Below are 22,053 nucleotides of genomic sequence, written 5' to 3'. Positions count from 1 at the left end.
GCGTGGCTGTGGAGCGCTGAGCCTGGGGACGGGCACGGCGGGCGCTCGTCGGCGGGAGCCCCCGGCGTGCCTCGCAGGGGCCGGTGGTTCATTCGCAGACACGCTGGGCGCAGGCGTATGCACCTTCGTGTCTCCTGAACAAATGCTGACCAGGTGTGTGTCCAGGGGTGCAGTTTAGGCCTCACTCTGGAGAATCTGACGGATTTGTTACTTTTTATTCTCCCAATTTGTGTGTCTCTTCTCGCCCTGCATTTTATAATGAAATGCTGATTCGGTTGTACCGACATCCTTTGTGAATGACACAGACGGAAACTGCTCTCTCGCTCGGCCCGTGTCTCGGGAAGGATGTCTCGTTTCTCTTTGCCTGTTTCATCTTTGGGAGGAAAAACCGTAACTGCTTCTCGGCAGAGTTCGGTCTGTTTTCCGTCCACACAGTCCCAGTTGCAGAGGCAGGAGCAGGGAAACACGGCCTGATGCTTGGGACAGAGGGAGATGGATCTAGGGCCAGAAGAGCACTCTTTGGACTGTTCAAGCAGCGTCCAGTTTTGAAGATTGTCCCGAATTACCTGATCCCCCCAAAACCACTCCTGCTGGGTGCTGAAGGGCAGGGCGTCACCGGGGTGCCCACGGCTGGCGAGGCTGGTGAGACCGGTCAGCTTGTCTCTTGCCGCGGTGACTGTCGCCCGAGCACAGCCGGAAGAGGGGCGTGTGGGACGTGTCGGGGCTCTAATGTCCAGGCTCAGGTAGAGCCCCCGGAGGACTCTCGTCCCAATCAGCTGCCCCCTCACTGTGCCACTGGAGCCCACACGGCAGTCTCAGAAGAGGCGCTGGCCTTGGGTCAGGAACCGGCAGGCACAAGAGGGGGCACTGGCGGGGTCTGTGAGCCTCTTGGTTAGAACACAGGGAGCCCAGCTTTCCAGACAACTGGGGCAGCTTTTCCTGTCCCGGGGTTACCTCTTCCCAAATGATTGGAGTTCGGAGTGGAATGTACCCGGAACTGACACAATTTTCGGACTTTCTGGTCGCCATTCATCTTCCCAATTCAGGACTATAATTTATTTATTTGTGTTTTGGAAAGGATTCTTGAACGTCCACGTCACTGGTCTTACTCAGAAGCAACAGAAAACGTGGAGCCACACACCTGCTTTACCGTGTCTCACATTAGCGTTTCGGATGCGAGCAACAGACGTTTGTCATTTGTGGGAAGCGCGTGCGACGAGCCCTTTCCGAAAGCACTCGCAAGTCAAGGTCATGCATTCATTTCACACTTAACGTCTTCAGGTGTGCTTCCCCGAGGCCAAACAGCCCCACAGCATAGGGGATTTCCTTCATGCTCTGTGTATCTGCCCGATGTTCCAATATTATTTTTTATTCATGTGATCACAAGCGTCCTGACATTTCCGTGTAACAAGCCTGGTCTTTCTGCTGTTGTTACCGCGTTTCAGCATCCGGTGCCTCATTTCCATAGAATATTCCCCGAGTCCTTGGTATCACTTGTCACAGTGAGTTTCTTAAATTTCCCTTTTTATGGAAATCAGTAACCTGTTTCAAAGAGATTGCTTTGTTTACATTTTGCTGTTATAGAATATAGAGTTAATTAGAAAATCCCCAAAGCCAAACTGACCTGAAATTTATCTGGCTTCATTGAAATGTCAGTAACCTAACCTCATGGAAACAGAAGTTATGATTTTACTACAAATGCTTACATGACTTATTTGAAAATTATCAACACTTACATAAAGGAATCCATGTGAGTTTTTCACTTTGGCGTAACACAAATGTCAAAGAAAAAATACAAACATCAAATCTGTACTTTGGGGAATGTCAAGCGTACAGACACGCACACACGTACAACCACGTTGTAATTATCACCTCAGGATCTATTTCCAGCAGCGCTCAGATGTAGGCAAACAGAACACAGAGTTACGCCGCATCACAAACCCTCTGGCGTGGGAGATCCGGCAAGCACTGGCCGAGGAGCCCCACGCGTCTGCGGAGCCCCGAGGCTCCATCTCAGTAGGGCATTCGGTTCTCTCCCTCCTCATCTCCCGTTTTCCCGGGAGCAGGTGACGTGAAAGGTGCTGGGGAGACAGGGAACCTGGCGGTGAGGGCTGGGGGCTGCGGGCACGGGCAGCAGGGAAGGACCGTCACAAGGGATGGGCGCGTGTCCACGGGAGAGGTCAAGGTGTCTGCGGACCGCCTGTGGCAGGGAGGCGCTTCCGTCTGAACCGTCACAGGATTCCCCCTCGGGCCCCTGGGGCACGACGTGCAGAAAGCCAGTGAGTGTGCATTTCCCAGATCCGAGTGACAGGTTTGGGCTGTGCCGGAATTGCTCACTTACGTGTTACTTTCCCCAGGAAATGAGGCCTTTGGGACCTTTTACTTCATACACTCAACTTTGCAGACTTATTAATCAGCACAGGAAAAAGCAGTGAATATTTGTTAAGTAAACAGGTGGGATTTCCTTCTCTTTAGTGCTATCGCACGGGGAGACGTTACATCTTATCTGCAAGAGATAAAAGTAATCCAATGTTTTTGAAAATCCAGAACTTCAAAGGCAATACTAACAAGACTTGTATTATTCCTTTACACATTTTTAAAGTGATTACTGTATGCGGGGGAACTGGCTCGGGTGCTGTGGATCCAAGGAAAGCAAGACTGATTCCGTCCGCAGGACGTGGCCGCGGTGCCGGCGTCTTCACCAGATGGAGTGAGGCAGCCTCGGGGCCGTGCGTTATCCGTGGTGTTCGAGTCCTTGAGGAAGGCTCTCTGCCCTTGCAAACTCGCACTAGGGTATCTTTTCTCAACATTTGGATGCTCTGTAGGCCTTCGGAGTACGCCTCCTCCGAAATAAGCCCTTGACGCGGGGAGTTACTGGGGCTGCATCTGGGAAAGGCCGGTGAGGAAGGCCTGGACAAGACGCGCCTCGGACACAGTCGTCCCTGCCACCCGGGCCCTTCGCGCTTCCAGCTTCGCTTAGAGGTCACTGGCAAATCAGCATTCCCAGCCCTCGTGAAAACGTCGTCCGCCCTCTGCTGTCACCAGCGCCAGGTGCCACGTGGGCCATTCGGAAAGCTGCGTGGTCCCTGAGCGCCCGTGGAAGGGGCTGGCTTGTCTCTGCCCACCCTGAGCTCAGCATGGCTGGGACAGTGCATTAGAATTCATTTATAATTTATTACAGTCTTTAAGAAAAGCTTTCCCTTACGGACAAGGACACCTCTCTCCCCATATTTTCACTTTATACGCAGTCTGAAATATTTGGGGAAAAGTATGAGGAAGTATGAAAAAATACAGTATTTTCAAAAAATAATGAGGAAGTCCAGATATTTAAAAATGCAGAAGAAGTTAAGCAAAATCCCATTATGTTGGTCCAATCATGGACGGACATCTTCTCAGACATCACTGCTGGTGAGCACGGGAGGAGCCTGGACGTCGAACTGGATGCGTACTATCCGCCTGACGGGAGCCCATCTGCGGCGAGGCCGGCTCTCCTCTCCACGGTGCTTTCTCCTAAAATGTGCCTAAACACTTGTCTGTGTGATTCTGAGCTTCAGTGACTTTAATTGCCGCATAACATTTCCATTTTGGGGTGCGGCGTGAGATATTCAATTCACTTTATAGCGTCAGCTTGAGGGGATGCCCAGATACAGGGTCAAACATCATTCTAGCATTTCCGCGAGGGTGTTTTTGGATGAGACACACATTTACATCCAGTAACTCAGTAAAGCAGACTGTCCTCCCCATCGGGCCTCAACCAACTAGTTCAAGGTCTGAGTGGAACAAAAAAGGTTGATGCTCCCCAACGCGAGAGGGAGTTCCTCTGCCCCCCTTCCTGCTGGGGGGTGGGCTTTTTCCTGATTTCTGGGTCTCTAGCGAATCAAACTTGGGACTTGTCAGCCTGCACAATCACTAGGTCCCATTCCCTAGAACAGGATTTGTACATTATTATATTGTATTACAATATTATTATCTTATCGCGTCATATTATGTTATCGTATTATATCACGTTATTGTAATATTACCCAGAAGCCTAACTTGTTCTGCTTCTCTGGGGAGCTGTCCCCAGGTGGCGCCTTCACACACTCCGCCCCTCAGGAATTTTGAAGAGCGTTCCCGACAGAAACCCCCACCCCAACTCCGGCCCCCCCACGCCGTCCTTCGAGCACTGGCTTCTTCACAGCGAACAGGCGTAGGTGGACGCGGCTGGAAAGCCCTTCCGAGGGTCTCTGCGGCCCCAGGAGCTCTCACGCTCTGAACTCATCGTGGGGCCCACGGCATCCAGAAAGGCATTTTCTCCCCTGTCTGCCTTTACGTGGATCCCACTTTCTTTCAACTTATTTATCCTTTCATATCTGGTTTGATAGTGACTTATACACACGTATCTATTCTACACAAACCCTGAAGGAAAAACGCCCTGTTTTTCTTATCGGTAGTCCTAAATAAAGCACCCTCGGCACACAGCGGGCGCTTGGGGAGCCTCTGCAGAGCAGGGCTTGGAGAAGCGAGTCCAACATGCAAGGAAGGTGACTTTGCTCGCACAACTCCAGATAAATCAAGAAGTTGCTTATTTTTGGGTAGCTGTCTCTAGAGGCATGACTACATTTTAAATGGATTTGCTTAAGTCACATTGAGCAAATTCGTCCTTGGCGGGACTGCGGCTTACTTGCTACCGTATCTTAAGAAACATGTGAGCCAAAAATACAGCTCCTGAGGGCTCATGTACCAAATACCAAAGGTAGGCACAGGGAGAAACTTCCAGTAAGTCTTTTCTGGTGTGACTTCTCAATTGCTAGTAATAGAGCTAAAATAGCTAAGTTTTATTTATTAGGAAAGGATTTTTTCATTTGCTCCTTGTTAGGGTATTTTTCCCTTGAAAATAGCTGTGATGGCACTGGGCATGTGTTTGCCCTTCCGATCTGCACGGCTGTGGACCCGCACTGCTCGGGTGAGGCTGCCTACTCCCCGGGGTCCCCGGTCCGACTCCCTGAGCACTGCATGCCAGAGGGATGTCCAAACAGCCAGTCTGGTGGCCAGCATCGTGTGGACTCTGCTAGAATCAAACACAGCGGCATATGAGACTCTCACGACAGTTTCCTTCCCACGGCGCTCCAGGGACATTCACCCCACCCGTGCTGAGGTCCCCGTCTTGGAGAAAAGTCATGTAATGCACGGCATTTTGCTGCTGTTTCTTCTTGTTCTCATGTGCTACCTTCACGAGGTCACATCTAATTCTGAATTTTCGTGTTTCTTGGCCCCAAGCACTTTGCTATTTTCAAGAAAGCTTCTGCCATCAATCCCCTCTGTTTGTGAAACTTGGGATTTTTACCTTGAATCTTGCTGCAGGGCCATGAGACACGGAGTTGCAGGACGTTGCCAAGGCGCGGTCATTAGCTGACAGGAGGTTTTTGAGGTGGGGATGCAGCGAAACATTTTCCCAGAATTTCTGAATGCTCCAGGCAGATGCTACGTAAGCATGGGCCGTGGTCGACAACTCTGGTTTCCTCTGGCAGAACTCAGGCCAGGGCCGGCGACTCTGGGGACGATCAGACAAACCAGATGACGCTCTGGGGCTCCTTTGTCCGTCCAGACTGCATTTGGTTCCTTTCGTGTACACTGACCGGCACACGCACGTGCAAAACATGCACACGCCACAGGCACACACCGAAGCCAGCACCCCCGTGGCAGGTTTCACACGGCATGAGCCCCGGCGTCTCCGTCTGGACACGTGTGCATCACCGTACACGTCCCCGTCTAGGAGCCGTCTTACTTCAGAGCTGTGCTAACGTCTCCCTTGGAAATGACCACTGCAGAAACTACTGGTCAGCCAAAGTGCGAGCTTAGGTGTGTCTCCCGGGCCCCGTGCGAGTGTGCCATGGCTCCCTGTGGGGGCCGAGTCCCGAGAACCGGCTCCGTGTTCCGTCCTCAGCTGCTCCCTTCCTGGAGCTGGTCCTGATCTTGCGTTTGGAGGAGATAACCAATGAGTGACTGGGAATTCAGAGGAGGCACGCTCCCCGCTGCTGCTCTGGGCGCATCTCTCCCTCCCTAGCTCCCCTTGCTCTGCTCTGCTCCCCAGAATGACCCCAGGCTACGGACAGACCAGCATCTTCCCTCTGAAGCACCTATGGCTTCCTGAAGAGCGATCACCATCCTGGGTTTTGACTAACGGGCCCATCAGTGGCAAGATTTTTGAAAGCTGCTCTGTCAGTGGGATTTTGAGGAATGAAATGATTGTTCATTTAAACACGAATCAGCCTCAGGTATAAAGGGTAGGAGGAAGCGAGTCTCATTGCACAGGGGACCAGGTCCCGTCTCTTTTCCAGCTGTTTTTGCACGGATGCGTCGTGTTCCTGAGGATACTTGGGAATTCATGCCGATGATACGAAGGACAGGGAAAATGCTTCTGGGGCTCTGTCTTCGTCTCCTCCCCCTTACCAGGACTCACGTGGGAAACCGAGGCATTCCCTGCACCGAGGCATGCTGCACTCGCACATCCACCATGATCCCTTGAAATCCAGGGAGTGCAGACAATTTCTGTAAAATGCCAACTCTTGATATTGTAGGTTTTATGGGCCACGAATGGTGTCTTTGTCACATCAACCTTTCAATTCAGTTAAAGTGTTTACCACTTTGCCACGAAAGTCTGGGAGACTCTCGTGTGTCCATAACGGTCCCATATGGAGGCCATTGGAGAAGCTCCAGGCCCACTCAGGCAGGGTTCACGTCTTGCCTCTCACCTGGACAATATGGCGGAAGGGTTGGGGTTTCGCTCTGGTGGCCACTCCGCGTGACAGGACACCTCAGCAGGGTCTCTTCCTCTCCTGCTGGCCAGGAAGAAACACCTGCCATGCGACTTGCCCAGGAGAGGCCCAGACGGGGGTCCCCAGGAAACGCAAGCCACTGGGGCCCTTCAGGTCACAGCTGCGAGGGACGGATTCCACCAACACCCGAGTCACTTGGAAGTCGCCCGCAGGTGAGCCCACACGTGAGAACACAGCCCAGCCAAATTCCTGAGAGAAGCCTGAAGGACCCCCAGCACCTAAGCCTGGACTCAACCCATAGACACGGAGTGACAGCAAGCATGAGTTTTGTCACCACCATATATGCACACACACCACCGCTTCTTTATCCATCCATCTGCGGAGGGACATCTGGGCTCATCCCACAGTTCGGCTCTCGTGGACACCGCTGATGTAAACCTCGGGGAGCAGCTGCCCCTTCGAATCACTACGTTTGTATCTTTTGGATAAACACCCAGCAGCGCTGTTGCTGGGTCATAGAGTGGCTCCATTTTCAACATTTTGAGGAACCTCCATGCTGTCTTCAGAGTGGCCGCACCAGCTCGTGAACACCGTGCAGCCGTCAGAAGATGAAATCTCGCCACTTACAACAACGTGGATGGAACTGGAGCGGATTATGCTGAGTGAGATCAGTCCGACAAAGACAATGACTGTATGATCTCACTGATGGGTAGAATTTAAGAAACAAAACACATGAGCGTAGGGGAAGGGAAGGAAAAATAAAATAAGGTAAAAATAGAGATGGAGGCAAACCATAAGAGACTCACCTCTAGGGAACAAACTGAGGGTTGCTGGAGGCAGGCGGATGGGGGGATGGGGTAGCTGTGGATGGCCCTGAAGGAGGGCTGAGATGTGGTGGGCACCAGGTGCTCCACACAGCTGATGCGTCCCTGACCTCCGCACCATATGCTACACCGTCTGGGTATATGTAACTGAACTGAATTCAAATAAAATTTTTTTAAAAAGACTCCATGTATGGGGTAAATGGTTAGGCATCAGGAGGTGACTGAGGTAAGTTGTTCTCAGCTTAAAGGTCATCCAGTCATGACCATGGTGGGAACTGGCCTGTAGTTGTAGTTCATAGAACCCCAAGCTTAGATAGAGCTGTGCTGAGCAAAGACCTCATAACATCCTAACTACAATATAATACAGTGTGATACAGTGTAACACAGTGTAATGCAGCGTGATACAGTGTAATGCAGCATGATACAGTGTGATACAGCATAACGTAGCATGATACAGTGTAACACAGTGTAACACAGAGGAATATAATAGAATGTAATACAAACACACTATTATACAAAAGGTGCCGTGTGATTGTCAGTATAGAATTATATAAGTGACTAAAGGAAGCTTAGAAGAACACAAGGAGCACCTGGGTGGTTAAGCCTCTGCCTTTGGCTCAGGTCATGATCTCAGGGTCCTGGGATCGAGCCCCGCATCGGGCTCTCTGCTCAGCAGGGAGCCTGCTTCCTCCTCTCTCTCTGCCTGCCTCTCTGCCTAATTGTGATTTCTCTATGTCAAATAAATAAATAAAATCTTAAAAAAAAAAGAAATAACATGAGATAGACGTGTAAAGTGAATTAAAAAAATAAGTTTGAAAGAAAACTCTGAAAATATCCTACAAAAATGTAAACGGAGAACTCATCCTCTGGAGAGGAGGCTCCAGGTCTGACGTGTGAAGCGCATCCTGGTCTGGGAAGCTCCTGTCTGAAGCTGGAGTTCGTTAATGTGACTGCACACACATATTATTTATGAAGAACGTTTTCTGTCCTCGGCTGTGGTCCTCCATCTAGATCAGGTATAGGATACATATGTGAGCAAGTCCTAAAGCCATATATGTTATTTAATTAATCTAAAAGGAAGAAACATTCTTTCTGCAGAGGTTTTCAGTGGTAAGGGTTGCAAGTTTTGCCTCGGACCTAAATTACATCCCGAGAGACTGGCAGCGGGCTACCCCGCCGACGGCTCACTCTCACGCCATACAGATCTTGGAATGGCTCGTCCACGGTGCACACGGTTGGGAGTTCAGCGCTTGCGGAGGAGGACTTCCCTACGACAATTACAGTGTTAGCTGTAGAGAAACTGGAGAAAGCAAGAGAGCCTGGATAGGAAATCACCCACGGGCAGAGGGGCAGCTGCTTGGGAGCCCCTGGCCAGCGCAGGGCATGTCCCGGAAAGGTGAGGGAGGGAGTGGCCACGGGTGGGGCCACAGCAAGCAATCATCAGCCACAGAGGCTAACGGCTGGGAGAGGGTCCTCGTGACCCATAGGTGGGCTTCTGGGGAAGGAGAGGGTGGGTCAGGGAGAGGCGCCCTGGGGGCAGGGGCGAGGGGTGAAGACGGACAGGAAGAGGCAGCTACACAGAGGCACAGATGCTGGCCGTCCTGAGCAAAGAGAGGCCTCGGAGCTGGGAGTATGGCCACCGCGGATGGCCCTGGCCAGGCAGCGGATGTGTCCAGAAGAAACGCAAGATGAGCGTCTCAAGTTTCCAGCGGGTGGAAACCACCGCCAAACGTCACACGAAGAGGAAGAGAAAGCACAGTCCTGCACGGTCAGTGAACTGTCCTCACCGCGCTTTGGTTGTAACAAGAAACAGCTCTTATTCAAAATCTAGAAATGCACAAAACTGGGAATAAGTGAATTCGAATCAAGTGAAAAACAGAAGCGTTGGGGAAAGACAAAAAAACCCCCAAACCCTGAACTGAAAATTAGTCCAGTGGAGAGGGTCAGAGTGCAATGTGGGGCCGGGTCCCAGGGGCCCAAACTAACCGAGGGCTCATCGAGCGAGACGTGGATTGGAGACCTTCCAGGGAGGGAAGAGCCCCGACCACATGATGGGGCCCACCGGGAACACGGAGGTCGGCCTCAGTGTTTCACTCGGGGTACAGCCTAGTAAACGACTAACCTTGAAAAGCAAAGAAAAATCCCTAAAGATGTCTTGGCAAAAGTACCACATATCTTCTGTGGGCAAAAGCATGAAGCTGACGTCATCTTCACGGACAACACACAAAGCTCGGCCGAGGCCAAGAAGCATCCTCAGGGACCCTCGGGATGGAGACCAGCCTGGTCATCTGCCGAGGATCGGGGAGCCTGCTGTCCCCAGACACTCAGGGATGCTGCGGGACAAGCCACCTGAGGATCTGGTCCCGCACACCACCACGGCGGCCATAGTGACATCCTGTCCCTTCTCCTTATTGGGGCCAGCCTCTCTGCTGTCCTGACGGCCTGAGGACAAGAGGACACGTTTGCATATATGCTGCGCCATCTTCTAGACTGTACGTCTGAAGGTGAAGCTGGGTCCAGTTTCTCCATGGAGCTTTAATAGTCAGTGTCTGCTACTTTTCAAATTAGGGAAAAAAAGACCTGAAGCTTTAGTTTCTTCTTGTGAAAGATATTTCTAGACAAATATTTTAAGTGAAAAAAAAAAAAACAATCTGGTGTTTCTACTTACAGGAATATATAAACTAGTGGATTTTGAAAGAAAAAGACTGATTTAGTTAAGAGACAGAGAGAGAGCATGAGCAGAGGGAGAGGAAGAAGCAGGCTCCCCAATGAGCAGGCAGCCCGACGTCGGACTCAATCCCAGGACCCTGGGCCACAGCCAAGAGTGAGAGACTCCGCCCACTGAGTCACCCAGGTACCCCAATAAATGAGCAGAGTTTAAGATTTCCTTTGGTCACGTTTTATTGTTTTTTTTTTTTCCCCTGAGGTGGGGAGAGGGAAATTGAGTGATGTGGACAATTTCTTTCCTAAGTTTTAAGTGAACCGACAGCAGTGCCCTGCCCCAAAAGCCTGTGTGTGCAGAGGTGTGTGTGCATGTGTGAGCGTGCGTGTGTGTGTGTGCATGCGGGGGCTTGGGGGTTTACTTTTTATTCTAAAGATTTTATTTATTTGACAGAGAGAGATGACAAGCAGGCAGAGAGGCAGGCAGAGAGAGAGGAGGAAGCAGGCTCCCCGCCGAGCAGAGAGCCCGATGCGGGGCTCGATCCCAGGACCCAGAGATCATGACCTGAGCCTAAGGCAGCGGCTTAACCCACTGAGCCACCCAGGCGCCCTGAAAGTTTGTTTAAAAATACGACTAGCGAGATCACGGTCTATCTTCGGTCTTCAGACGGGTGGAAAGCCTACGACAGGGTTGTGCTCAGGCAAATCTAGATGTCGGCCTTCACTTTTTGAAACCGTGGTAGAGGCCAAGCCGCGTGTTCAGCCTGAGCGTGAGACGGGGACGAGGAGGTACAGACTGTCCGGGGGGGTCTGGCGGCCTCCTAGAGGCAGGTGCAGTGGGGCTGGGCTCTCCTGACGTGAGCCCTGCGTGGGGCTGGCGGGCGGACCCGCACCCGAGCGCCGACTCCCGGCCCTCCGTCTTCAAACCTCCAGCAAGCACAGAGCCGTGCCTGCCTCTCGGAAACGAGAGGCCTTCTGTGTTCCTCGACGTCCGTCACGAGGAGAGCTGAGGTTTGTTCTGCAGCCGTAATGTGAACAAATCACCCCAAGCCCCCTTTTTTTTTTTTTAAAGTTTTTATTTATTTGAGAGAGAGAGAAAGAGAGCCCAAGAGTGAGGGGAGGGGCCAAGGGAGAAGCAGGCTTCCCGCTGAGCAGAGCCTGATGTGGGACTTGACCCCAGGACGTCTGAAGGCAGACGCTTGACAGCTGAGCCACCCAGGCGCCCCTGCACATGTCAGTATTAAGAATTCATACAATCTATGTATTGGCTTCGATATCATACTGATGAAGTCAAAAGTTTGTCCTGATCTTAATAGACACAACAAAGATTCTTTTTTATCATTATTAAGCTAATAAAAAGTAGTGACGTCTCTGGAAACACGTCTGCCTGTGGAAGACATACGCAGAACTTGTGATTTCCGTCAGTGCTTCCCGCACACACGCGTCCGGTGGACGACTACTGAAGGCGAGCGGAAGCAGCCATTTCAGTAAGGTCCGAGTTAGACAAATATCAACATTCGTTTCTAAAAAATAAATTACTAAACGGATAGACAGTCATTTGTCTTCTTCTATATAGAGAATTTGCACGTACCTCAGAGGGCTCTCACTTCAAAGGTCCCTTGTTTCTCAAGGGCGCAAGGGGAGGGAGTAGAAAGTCTGACGCCATCTTGCGGGAGACGGAGTTCTCTTCTACAAAGAGACAGACGATGGTACTGAGGAACTTCGGGAAGAATTTGGAGGCTCAAGAAAACAGTCTGGCCTAATTTTTAAGACTCTCAGAACTCATTCTAAAAAAGTAATGCTTTGGAAGACAGGAGAGAGGGAGGGGTCCCAAAACCCCGTACGCACGTGGCTCCGCGCCCGTAACGCCGGGCTGCAGGCAAACGTCTCCAAACACACAGCTCCGCGGAGAACGGGAGCGTGTGGCTTTCGGCTTGTGGTCACGCATCTCCCAACAGGACATAGGTGAGGACGCTTCCTTACTTACAAAGACGTGACGACATAACTTCCATCCCCTTCGTAATCACAGGACAATCTCCACCTGGACTCTGTGAGTAGAGGCACGGACCTTGTTAATACGCTTTGTTAGATTAAGAGAAAGAGAGGAGGCCCTCCGAGTGTGCGTCTGCTGACAGCAGAGCCCAGGCCGGCCTTGCCTTCGTGGGCCGGCTTGGAGTGCGGCCACGGGCCAGCGGAGAGGAGCCAAGTGAGACTGTGCTCGGCCGAGCCCTTCTGTTCCCCGCCATGCAGAGCGGTGCGTGCCCTCCTGCTCTGCGTACTTGCCGTGGAATGCGTCCGTACTTGATGGATTCTGCCTCAAAAAGCAGTGCGACCTTTGACCAAGGGACAGATTTAGCCTCGAGAAGCCGGGAGGTTGGGACTGACCACTGCACGTCCCTCTCCCAGTGTTGGATCCTCTGCAGAAAGGGTTCAGCCAGCAGCTGGCCAAACGCACGCCCCGGTCATACCCGCATGTCCCATGGTTGGGAGACACAGCCGGACACAGCCCCGGCCTTCTGCACTCCTCCTGAGCATGACCTCGACTGGGGTCACATGGGAAGCAGACCCCCGGGGGCTGCTTCCCCACCAGGCACATTCAGCTGATGCATTTCCAGCACACGGGACACTTGAATAATGATCTGTTCTGGGGGATCATGAAGGCACAAGAAGTTTCAAGAACTACTGCGGGGACAGGGGAGGAGTGTTGTAGACACCCAGTGTCCAAGGAACCGAGGGGAAAGGAGCGGGTCCTGACAGAGGAGAGGACAGAGAGAACTCGGGCCAGGGGCCACCTGCCATCTAGTGGCTGGACCTGGGGACGGACCACTCTGCAAGGATGGTGGGCGTCACCAGACCGGGTCCTGGAGTGGCAGAGACTCCAGTTACCAACGCAGACCGTAAGCCCGGTGCAGCCAGCAAACCTAGGGCCATCAGAGAGCAAGGACAGACTGACGGGGACGGAATAAGTACCGAGCAATCCCGTTGTGCCCCTTCCGAGCCCACGGGAGCCAGCATGACGTAGGTCGGTCAATCACAGTGCGTCGCACTTTGCAAACGGCCGACCGGGACGGAGGGAGGGAAGGGCTCGCCCACCGTCACGGAGCACTTCGGGAGGGAACAGCAGGCCCAGCATGGCACACGGCCACGGCGCTGCTGACTGGACCAACACGGCCTCTTCACGACCCAGAAACCCTGAAGATCTCCATGGTGGGGGCCACGGGCTGCCACCCCTAGGCGGGACACGTGGCATGAAGCCAGGTGCAGCAGAAAAACAATCTTGACCCCGTAGACCGAGGAAAAGCTCCTCCCCCCCCTCCCCTGCCTGAAGAGCTCAGCTCAGATGGAGGACCTGGCCCAGGAACAGAGTGGTCACCACACGGTGTGCAAACCGGCTGGGCTGGACAGGACAGGCAGGAACCTGGCCTGGCCGGACCTGTGGGATCACAGTCCTCTCTGTGCCCCACAGCTCGTGAGAGGCCCCGAAAACTGTTTCAACCCTCTGAAATCCCAGAGCCCCACCCCCCTTGCTTGTCCAGAACGACGTGCACACCTCTTTCTGTCGACGGTCTTTGGAATTGCCCTATCTGTGTCCCTTTTTTTCACACAGGCTGTCACGCTGGCCTTGGCCCAGTGACTGCCCTGAGCAGAAGAGAAAGCCAACCCAGGAGGGGCAGGACTGCAGGGCCAGAGCCTGGCCTGAGGTCGCCGTGATCTGAGGACCCCCATGGGCCCGGTCACGCCCCAGATGCTGGAGGAGGCAGGAAGGACCCCACTAGAGCCTGGAGAGGGAGTGTGGCCCTGCGGCACCTCGATTTTGGATTTCTGGCCCCACAGCCGAGGGAGGAGACTCCTACTGTTGTAGGGGATATTTAGGCTCTGTGGGCAAGGCCTTTGATGCCTTTCTGCCCTGAGTCCAGGAGCTTCTCTCTATGGAGTTGCTGTGTTCTGGTATTACCCTCCCCGTGGACCTCCTGTCCTCCACACGCTGAGTGCGGAATGAGCAGATGACACGGGTCAATGCCCTGGGGAGGCTCAGTGAGAAAGAGAAACGGACCACCCCAAGCAGCGCGATGCCACGTGTGGCGTGGCCCCGTGGTCACTCGCAGAGGTCACCGAGGTTGGGATCTGTTCCTGGGCTGCAGGAGGCGGAGTGGAGAGGCACTTGGGCAGGGCAGTCGCGGGAGCGCTGGACCGCTGGTTGCGGCTCAGGTCGCGACCTCAGGGTCCTGCGAGGCCGCAGCGTCCCTGGGCTCGTGCTCAGCCGGCCTCGGCTCCAGGTCCTGTCCCTCTCCGTGCCCTGTTCACAGGCTCTCTCCCGCTCTCTCGAGCAGAGAAGGCAAAGTGAAGAGGAGACACTGGAGTTGTTGGGTCGCATCTGCCAAACGCGCATCACCTGTGAGGACGGAGTCCCCACGAGCCCACGATTCCGCAACAGCCCAAACCGTCGAAAGGCACAGATGTGACTCCCCGTGACCTCGGAAGGAACATTCCTCCAACCCGGAGGACACGGGGCCGTTACAGCCTCTGCACCGGACACTCATTGTCGCGGGCGCGGAACAAGGCACGAGGGTCCCCAGGCTGGGCCGGAGGCGGGGCGCGGCGGGGCCACGGTCGGGGGCCCCCGTCCACACCGCGACCCGGCCCGGCCAGGCCCCGCGGCTTTCCCGGGCGGCAGGGGGTACTCCCCGGGGAGACGCGGCCCCGGGGCGGGATCAGCAGCTCCGGGTCAGGCTGCGCGTGGGATCTTCCGCGCGGGGGAGGCAAGGCCGCGGGCGCCCGGCCCTGGCAAAGGTCCCTCGCGCCGGAAACGTGGCTAAAGGATCGCGGGGGCGCGGGCGCGGGCGCAGGGAGGGCGCGCCGAGCAGCAGGGCAGGCGTGCGCACCGGCGCCTTCCGAGGTCCCCGAGGGACGGGGAGCGGCAGGGGCGCGCGGGGGTCCCGGAGGGCGCGGACCCCAGGCGCCTGCTCGGTCCCCCGACGCCGCCCTGCAGCCGAGCTTCTGCCGGACGCCGCAGCCGAGCCGCCCGCCCCGCCGAGTGCCCGCCGCGCGCGTCCTGCCTCCGCTGCCCCGGCCGGGCCGCCCCGGCGCGGGAACGCGCGTCTCCCCGGCCCCCGGCGCGCGGCGGGGCGGTCAGCCCGCGTCGGCGGAAGCCCGGGAGGCTGGACACGCCGGGCGCCCCGGAGCCTATTCCCGACGGGCAGGACCCTGACCCGCGCTGGCCGGACGGAACCGCCGGCCCCGCCCCGGGCGCCCGGGCCGCGTCCGCCGAGAGCCCCGGGGAGGTGCCTGCGCCCGCGGGTACTGCCCCATGGACCGTCCCAGACCCTGCGTGGCCCCGGGAGCGCGTCGCTGTCGCCCTCGGACCCCCGGGTTGGGGTCGGAAGCTGCCCCCGGGCCTGCCGCGCGCCGCCGGCTGGGACGCGACCCCCGCCCCGCCCCCGCCGCCGCGGAGCCCCCGGAAGCACCCTCGGGGCCCAGGTCACAGCGTCTGAAGCCGCGAATACCGCGAGATGTGACGCCGCACCCGGCCCACAGGGAGATATCGCGAGATGTCCGGGAGCGGGCGGGCTTCGCGACGAGCGGAAATCCCGCGAGAGGAGACGCCGGAGGCGTTCCCGGGGCGATCCGACGGGGCGGGGACCGAGACGGCGGTGGTGAGGGTGGGCTTTTCCGGGGACGATGCCCTCCGCCTTCTCGGTCAGCTCTTTCCCCGTCAGCATTCCGGCCGTGATCACGGTAACTTGCTCCTCCTTGACCGTCCGTTCGGGCCACGGTACCTGGGTCCGCTCGGGGTTTGCCCGCATCCGCTGTCCACACCGACTACCGCCGAAGGGGACGGGGCGGGGCTTCCCGGTGGGCGGGGCTTCGTGGTGAGCGGGCTCTTCCGGGGCGGGGCTCGGAGGTGGGCGGGACTCTGGGGGCGGTGCCCGGCGGTGGGCGGGGCGCTCGTGGGCGGGGCGCTCGTGGGCGGGACGTGCGGGGGCGGGTCCGGGCGCTGGGGACCGACCGCGGGCGGAGTTGGCGGGCGGCGGGACCTGCGGACGCTGCCCTCGCCTGGTCGCCGCCCTCTGCTCCGCCTTTCTCTTCGGGCCCTCCGCGCGATGGTGGGGAACCGGTGGTCGTGGCCAGTGTTCCGTGCGCAGCGGCCCGGGGCACTTAGAGTCCCGAGGGCGCTGCGGGACCGGAGGCAGGTCCGGCCTGGGCGGCTGGACAGAAGGGCAGGGCAGGGCATGCGTGTGCGCTTGCGTCGGGAGGTCTGGCGTTGTGGGGGGCCCGCGCCCCTGGAAGGAGATCCGGGCATCTGGGTGGGGGCATCGGACCCCGCAGGGGTGCGGCCCGTCTCCGGGTGTGGACCGGCCCGTGGGGACGCTGAGGAAACCCCCATCTTGGCACTGCTGGGAAGGTTGCCAGAAAGCTTGGAGAAGATGCCGTCGGGGAATTGGGACGCCGCCGACCTCCCAAGCCCCGAAGTGTGAGTCTGAGCGACCAGAGTAGGTCTTGTTTCGAGTCTTGGGGCACCAGGGCCCCCCCGAATGAGACACTCGCCGGCTCAAGTCCTCAGAAACCCACAGACGCGGCTCTGTTCATACGCAGGGGAAGCCAGGGGCCTCCGGTGGGAGGTGCCGCCGTGGACGGTGATGCTTCCCTGTCCAGGCTCCGGCGGAGGTTGCAGCGTGGTCCCCTCCGACCCCCCAACTCCGGTTTGCCCGAGGCCTGTGGGGACGGCTCCGGCAGAGGGGCCGCTGCCCTGCCTGACCCAGGAGGTGTGAAGCCGGGCCGTCTTGAGCTGAGGACGGCGAGGTGATGGGTCTGGTGCTGTGTCTTCCAGCAGACAGACTGGACCGAGCCGTGGCTGCTGGGACTGGCCGTCTTCCACGTGCTGTGCCTGCTGCTCACGTGTCTGTCCTCCCAGAGGCACGGACTTCAGGTCGGACACTTCCTGTGCCTGGGTGAGTACAACAAGCCACACTTCTGTGGCGCCGGTCCCTGCGATGTGGCCCCCGCCAGGCGGCATCTCAGCAGAAGCTTGACTTAGCACGGGAGTGAGGCGGTGAGCGTGTGTTGCACAAGCAGCCGTGTGTGGCAAGCGATGGGTAGAGTGCACGCTGCCTTCCGGTGCGGCCCGCGGCCCGGGAGAGCTTGGTGGGCGGCGCCAGCGTTCAGGAAGTCCTCCCGTACCTGGCTGCCGTCTCTCAGCTGTGGTGAGTACGGCCGACGACGGAGGGGCCGCCGGCAGCACCGTGCAGGGCCTGGGCAGGCTGCGCAGGAGCCGACCCTGGCGTGTGCGGGGCCTGCGGCAGGAGCCACGCAGCCTCTGTGTGGCCTGGGGCCCCGGACGCGCACTCCCTGTGGTGAGCATGGCCTGGGCTCGGAGGAGGGTGACGGCCTGCCCAGGTGCGCTGGCAGGTTAGAGACAGAGACAGCCTGCGACCCCAACAGCTCCGTGGGGGAGGAGAGGGCTGACTTTGCCCCTGGGGACAAGGGATAGGGATGCTGTGCACATGCACATGCGTTCTGACCCCGGAGCCGTCCCACCAGCCCGAGGCTGATTCGTCCTGTGCAGCATCGTTTGCCGCGTTTGTGTGGGTGAAGCACAGAGAGGTTCCCTAACTGCCCACTCCGCGCCTGGGTGGCTCAGCCGAGCCCCGGACGCTGTCGGGGGTGGGAGCCATGCTCGCTGCACGCCTCCTGGGCCTCAGCCCGTCTCCTCCGCTCTTCTCCGTCTCTTCTGGGGCTCTGTTGGTGTCGCTTTGGGTCCATTCATGGAGCAAAGAGTCGGGACATTGCAAAGCCTGGTGCAATCTCTGTGATTTGGGTCAAGAACAGGAGGTTTTGCACGTTAATTAGTTAATTTCTGCGAGGAACGAAAGCACTGGGTGCTCACAGCGGCTGCCGGCCGTGCTGCACCGTGGCCTGTCGTCTGGAGGCCGGTGTCTGCCCCGTGTGCTCCGCAGGCTCTGGTCAGGACTGCAGCAACTGCCTGCTTCTGACCGCAGGGCTCAGGACGGCCGTGGGGCTCCTGGAGGGCCGTGGCCTCTGGGACCAGTGGGCAGGTGTCCGCAGTCACCCCTGCCGCGTCCCTGGCAGGCGGGGCATGAGGGAGGAGAGCAGGTCACTTCATGCACTCGGTCTTGTGACCCTGGGCGTTCTGTGTGGCCTCTGGGGGAGGGACCCCAGACCAGACCGGGTGGGAGTGCGGGTGGGGGGTCGCGCGTGGGTGATGGCTGTCAGGCACCAGCCCTAGGCGCTCGCGGCTTCGTGCTGTGCATGGGGACATCAGGGCCTTCCTGTGTCTCGAGTGTCCTCATCTTTTTTCTGGGAAAGGGAAGTTCTACAATTTAAAAATTCTCTGAATTTGACCTCACACTCATCTGAAATGGAAGTTATGTTTCCCATCAAATTCTTGCTTTTCTGTGATATTTTATGTTAAACCATCGCAAAAAGGACGTATGAGTCTGTTACGGTGAATAATCAGTCACCCAAGTCCCGACACGTGATTTCTCTCTTTTCCAGTGACTTTGGTCTATGGTGCTGAGTATATCAACGAAGTCGCGGCCATGAACTGGAGGTAGGCCAGCGCCCGCTCGTTCAGACCGTAGTCCGGAACCACACTCCAGAGGGGCTCATCCAACAGGGGCATGGCACGCCGACCGCGGGAGCCAGAGAGACGAGAGAAGGCGGGTCACTGGGGCCCGGGGCAGACCCGGGCCTCTGCACTGATAGGGTTAGGGTTGAGGAATGGCTTGTTGGCTATGTGAGGGTTTGAAGATCGGTTAGTACAGTGCATGGCAGCGTGAGAGAGGTCGGGGCTTTCGTAAAGTAGCTCTAGCTGCTGCCAGATGAAGGCGGTGGAGTTTTAGGAGAGCTCGGGCCACGTGTGGTCAGAGCAGCGGGTGGTGTGCTGCGAGACCCCTGCCCTCTCTGGGCCGGCCATGTCTTCTCGAGGCCACAGAACGTCATCCTGGCAGAAATCCGGGGCTGCCTTCTGTAGATGACCACTCCACCCCCCACATGCCTGCGGCCTTGGTCGGTCAGGGCAGCCTTTCAGCTCCGTCACCACCGCGTGCAGCGTCACGGCTCTCCTTCCGTCCTGCTCGGGTGTCAGGTCCTGTCCGCGCCCACAGCCACAAGTGTGTGCTGGACGTGCTGTGCTGACGGCGAGGGCTGCGTCTGGGACCCTCGGCCTCGCACACCGGCTGGGACCCTCGCGCACTGGCTGGGACCCCCGCATGGGCGTCTGGCCCACTGTCTTTATACGACCTGTGACCTTAAAGTGCTTTTGACATTTTTAAGTGCAGAGGTGTTCATGCTCTTAAACATAAAGAAAAGAGGAAAAGTTGTAGACTCTGAGCAGGAAGGATTTGAAGACCTTCCCGTGGAGCCTGCACACTCGGGTGTCCAGGAGGTTGCCGGGCCGGGCTAGACGGGCTAGACGGCTGTGCCTCTGCTGACGGCTAACACCCCTCCCCCTCCGGCCCCTGCGCCTCCTTACTCAGCCGAGGAATGAGGACACGGAAGACGCCGGACTGACGACCTTGTCCTCCCTCTGCCTGGCCGCCTGCTCCGTGCTTTCGGGGTATGGCTGTGGCCCCAGCAGCCCCCCTCCCGCTCCTGGCTCTCCCCTTCTGCAGGCGTCTCCTCAGACGGACACCCTGACGGTTCCCACTTCTCTTTGTCGAAGGGCGTCCTGGTCTCCCCCATCAGGGTCCTTCACGAGGAGACTTGAACGCGGGTCACTGTCCCCTTGGGCCTGCACCTCACCTCAGCGCAGAAATGCTCTCGTGTGTGACAGCGTGGTCTGCGTACGGCCCAGCCCGCGGTTACTCCGTCTGTGGGTTACCTGACCTGGATCTCTCCCTGTGAAACCACCGGCTCCCTGGATTCGGGACGCCCCGCTGCCAGCTTCCTCCCTTCTCAGGGCCACCCCTTGTCCGGCGCCTTGTGGTTTCCTCCACGGGCCGAGGGCACCAGTCTTCCCTCTGCCTTGTTGCCGGACCATTGCTTGGATGTCTGATGAACATCAGGAAAGTAGCACTTCCCCAGAGCCCCCCGCCCCGGAGCTGTCCGCAGGGCACTCGCCTCTGGTAACTGAGGACAGAGACCTCATCGTTGTGCAGAGCTTTCCTCAGGCCCTTGTCCTCTGGGACGCACCAAGAGTGTGGCTTTCTCCCGTCACCACAGGCCCTGCCCTTGCACAGATGACAGCGGCCACCTCCCAAGCGGGGCTATGCTTCCCCCGGTCCCAGCCCTTCTGCATCCCTGACCAGACAGCAGGCGGCCTCAGCCTGGTCACGGCAGGGTCTCGGCCACAGACTGGCCAATCCAGGCTTCATCCGCATGGAAGGGGAGTGCAGGGCGCCTTCTGCAGCCCATGCTCACCTCCGCACCCTCCCCGCTTCCATTCTCTGGGAGCGTCGATCACGACGTGTGTGTCTGACGGTCTTCATGACCCAAACCTTCCCGGCACTATAAGCTGCGTGTGGCTCGTCTCGTCGGTTCGTGGCCACAACCCCAGGGCCAACACCTGGCTCCTCTGCCCTGGTCCCTGTGCTCCTGGATTGCTGGGACTTCGCACATGGTGCTTCTGCATGTGCCCGTGCTGGCCATGAGGGACGCTCGGCTGCGGCCGGCTTCTGCCATTCACTGGTCCTGCCTTCAGGCAGCTTGGACAACGCTGTGTCCCTGAGCCTCCCGTGTGAAAGCGGCGTGTGGGCGAAAGTTGCCCCAGGCGGAGAGCCGGCTCTGTCCCTGTCTCGGACAAGCTCGGGGACGATGCAGCCCGTGTGACCTGATGGCCCGTGGGAGCCCGGGAGCTGTTGCCGCAGCACACGTTCTGGTGGGCGTCAGGTCTGCCCTCAGACCGAGTGTGCGAGTGCTTCCTTTGCCCGGATAGCCTTGGGCGGTCCATGTCCCTCCCGCTGCCATCTCCCTGGTGCCTGGGGTTCCGGCCACCTTCGCCGTGGGCCCGACTGTGTGTGCTCCCGACGGGGGTCATGGGCAGCAAGGCGGGGCTGGTGGGTGGGCTGCGGTCGAGGGGCCGGCGGTGGTGCCTTGGTTGACCCAAGAGCTCTCCAGGGGCCTCCGCCAGAGGATAGCACTAAGGACGTTTTGTTATGTCAAGTAATGTCTCTTTTTCCCTAAAACAGGTTATTTTCGAAATACCAGTATTTCGACTCACGGGGGATGTTCATTTCCATAGTGTTTTCGGCGCCGCTGCTGCTCAACGCCATGATCATCGTGGTACGTGCGGGCCGCCCTGGGTCCCGGTTCTCTGGGCGCTTCCCTCTCTAACGTCCCACGACGATCGCTTCCAGGTGATGTGGGTCCGGAAGACGCTGGATGTGATGACCGACCTGAAGACCCTGCAGGAGACGAGAAGACGAAGGAAAAGGAAAGACTGACGCGGGCGGTCGTGTCGGTTTCTTGGGGGCACCGGGTTCCTCCGCGTCCTCGTCCCGCGCCTCCCTGTCGGCGGCCCGCATGTCTCACGGAGGGTCCGCGCCCCAGAGCACACCTCGCGTTGCCCTTGAAATAAACGCTGCCGACACTGCCGTCCGTGTGGGTGTGTGTTCAGCCCGGGTCTGCGTACGGTTTGCTCCCTCCAGCTGCGGTGTGTCCGTCGGTGGTGTCTGCAGCGAGCTCCGTCCGCTGAGCCCTTGCTGTCGCTTGTGTGATTGGCCGTAGTTACAGAGCCTTCAGGCAGCATGAAAACCTGGAACCAAGTGATACACCGTGCTGTCCCTGTGTAGGCACCATCAGGCTCTGCTTCCTGGGCCATGGCCACCGGGGGCCCCCCATGTGGCATGTGG

At 57.6% G+C, this 22,053-nt stretch overlaps 1 protein-coding gene across 3 annotated transcripts; it reads left to right on the top strand.

The window, feature by feature from the left end:
• Positions 1-15,824: 15,824 nt before the first annotated feature.
• Positions 15,825-21,795, top strand: TMEM18 (transmembrane protein 18). Of its 3 annotated transcripts, XM_059405056.1 has the most exons (6): positions 15,825-15,979; positions 16,647-16,715; positions 17,073-17,193; positions 18,758-18,812; positions 21,391-21,484; positions 21,559-21,795. In XM_059405056.1, the coding sequence occupies exons 1-6, from the start codon at positions 15,923-15,925 to the stop codon at positions 21,643-21,645; spliced, it is 483 nt and encodes a 160-aa protein (XP_059261039.1). In that variant the 5' UTR covers positions 15,825-15,922; the 3' UTR covers positions 21,646-21,795. The 3 variants fall into 3 exon arrangements, with proteins under 3 accessions (XP_059261039.1, XP_059261041.1, XP_059261040.1); XM_059405058.1 differs by lacking the exon at positions 16,647-16,715 and having other exon boundaries at positions 15,833-15,979; XM_059405057.1 differs by lacking the exons at positions 15,825-15,979; positions 16,647-16,715 and adding an exon at positions 16,256-16,434.
• Positions 21,796-22,053: the final 258 nt, after the last annotated feature.

This window comes from Mustela nigripes, chromosome 7 (genome assembly GCF_022355385.1).
Source record: "Mustela nigripes isolate SB6536 chromosome 7, MUSNIG.SB6536, whole genome shotgun sequence".
Classification (NCBI taxonomy): domain Eukaryota; kingdom Metazoa; phylum Chordata; class Mammalia; order Carnivora; family Mustelidae; genus Mustela; species Mustela nigripes.
The sequence above is the reverse complement of the archived record's forward strand: the minus strand, read 5'-3'. Positions and strand labels throughout refer to the sequence as shown.

Bases quoted from the DNA above. Each gene is read 5' to 3' on its own strand.
- TMEM18 (XM_059405056.1), top strand. From the start codon at position 15,923: ATGCCCTCCGCCTTCTCGGTCAGCTCTTTCCCCGTCAGCATTCCGGCC. The intron at 16,716-17,072 runs GTGAGTCTGAGC...TGTGTCTTCCAG, and splicing joins GACCTCCCAAGCCCCGAAGT to CAGACAGACTGGACCGAGCC. The intron at 17,194-18,757 runs GTGAGTACAACA...TCTCTTTTCCAG, and splicing joins CGGACACTTCCTGTGCCTGG to TGACTTTGGTCTATGGTGCT.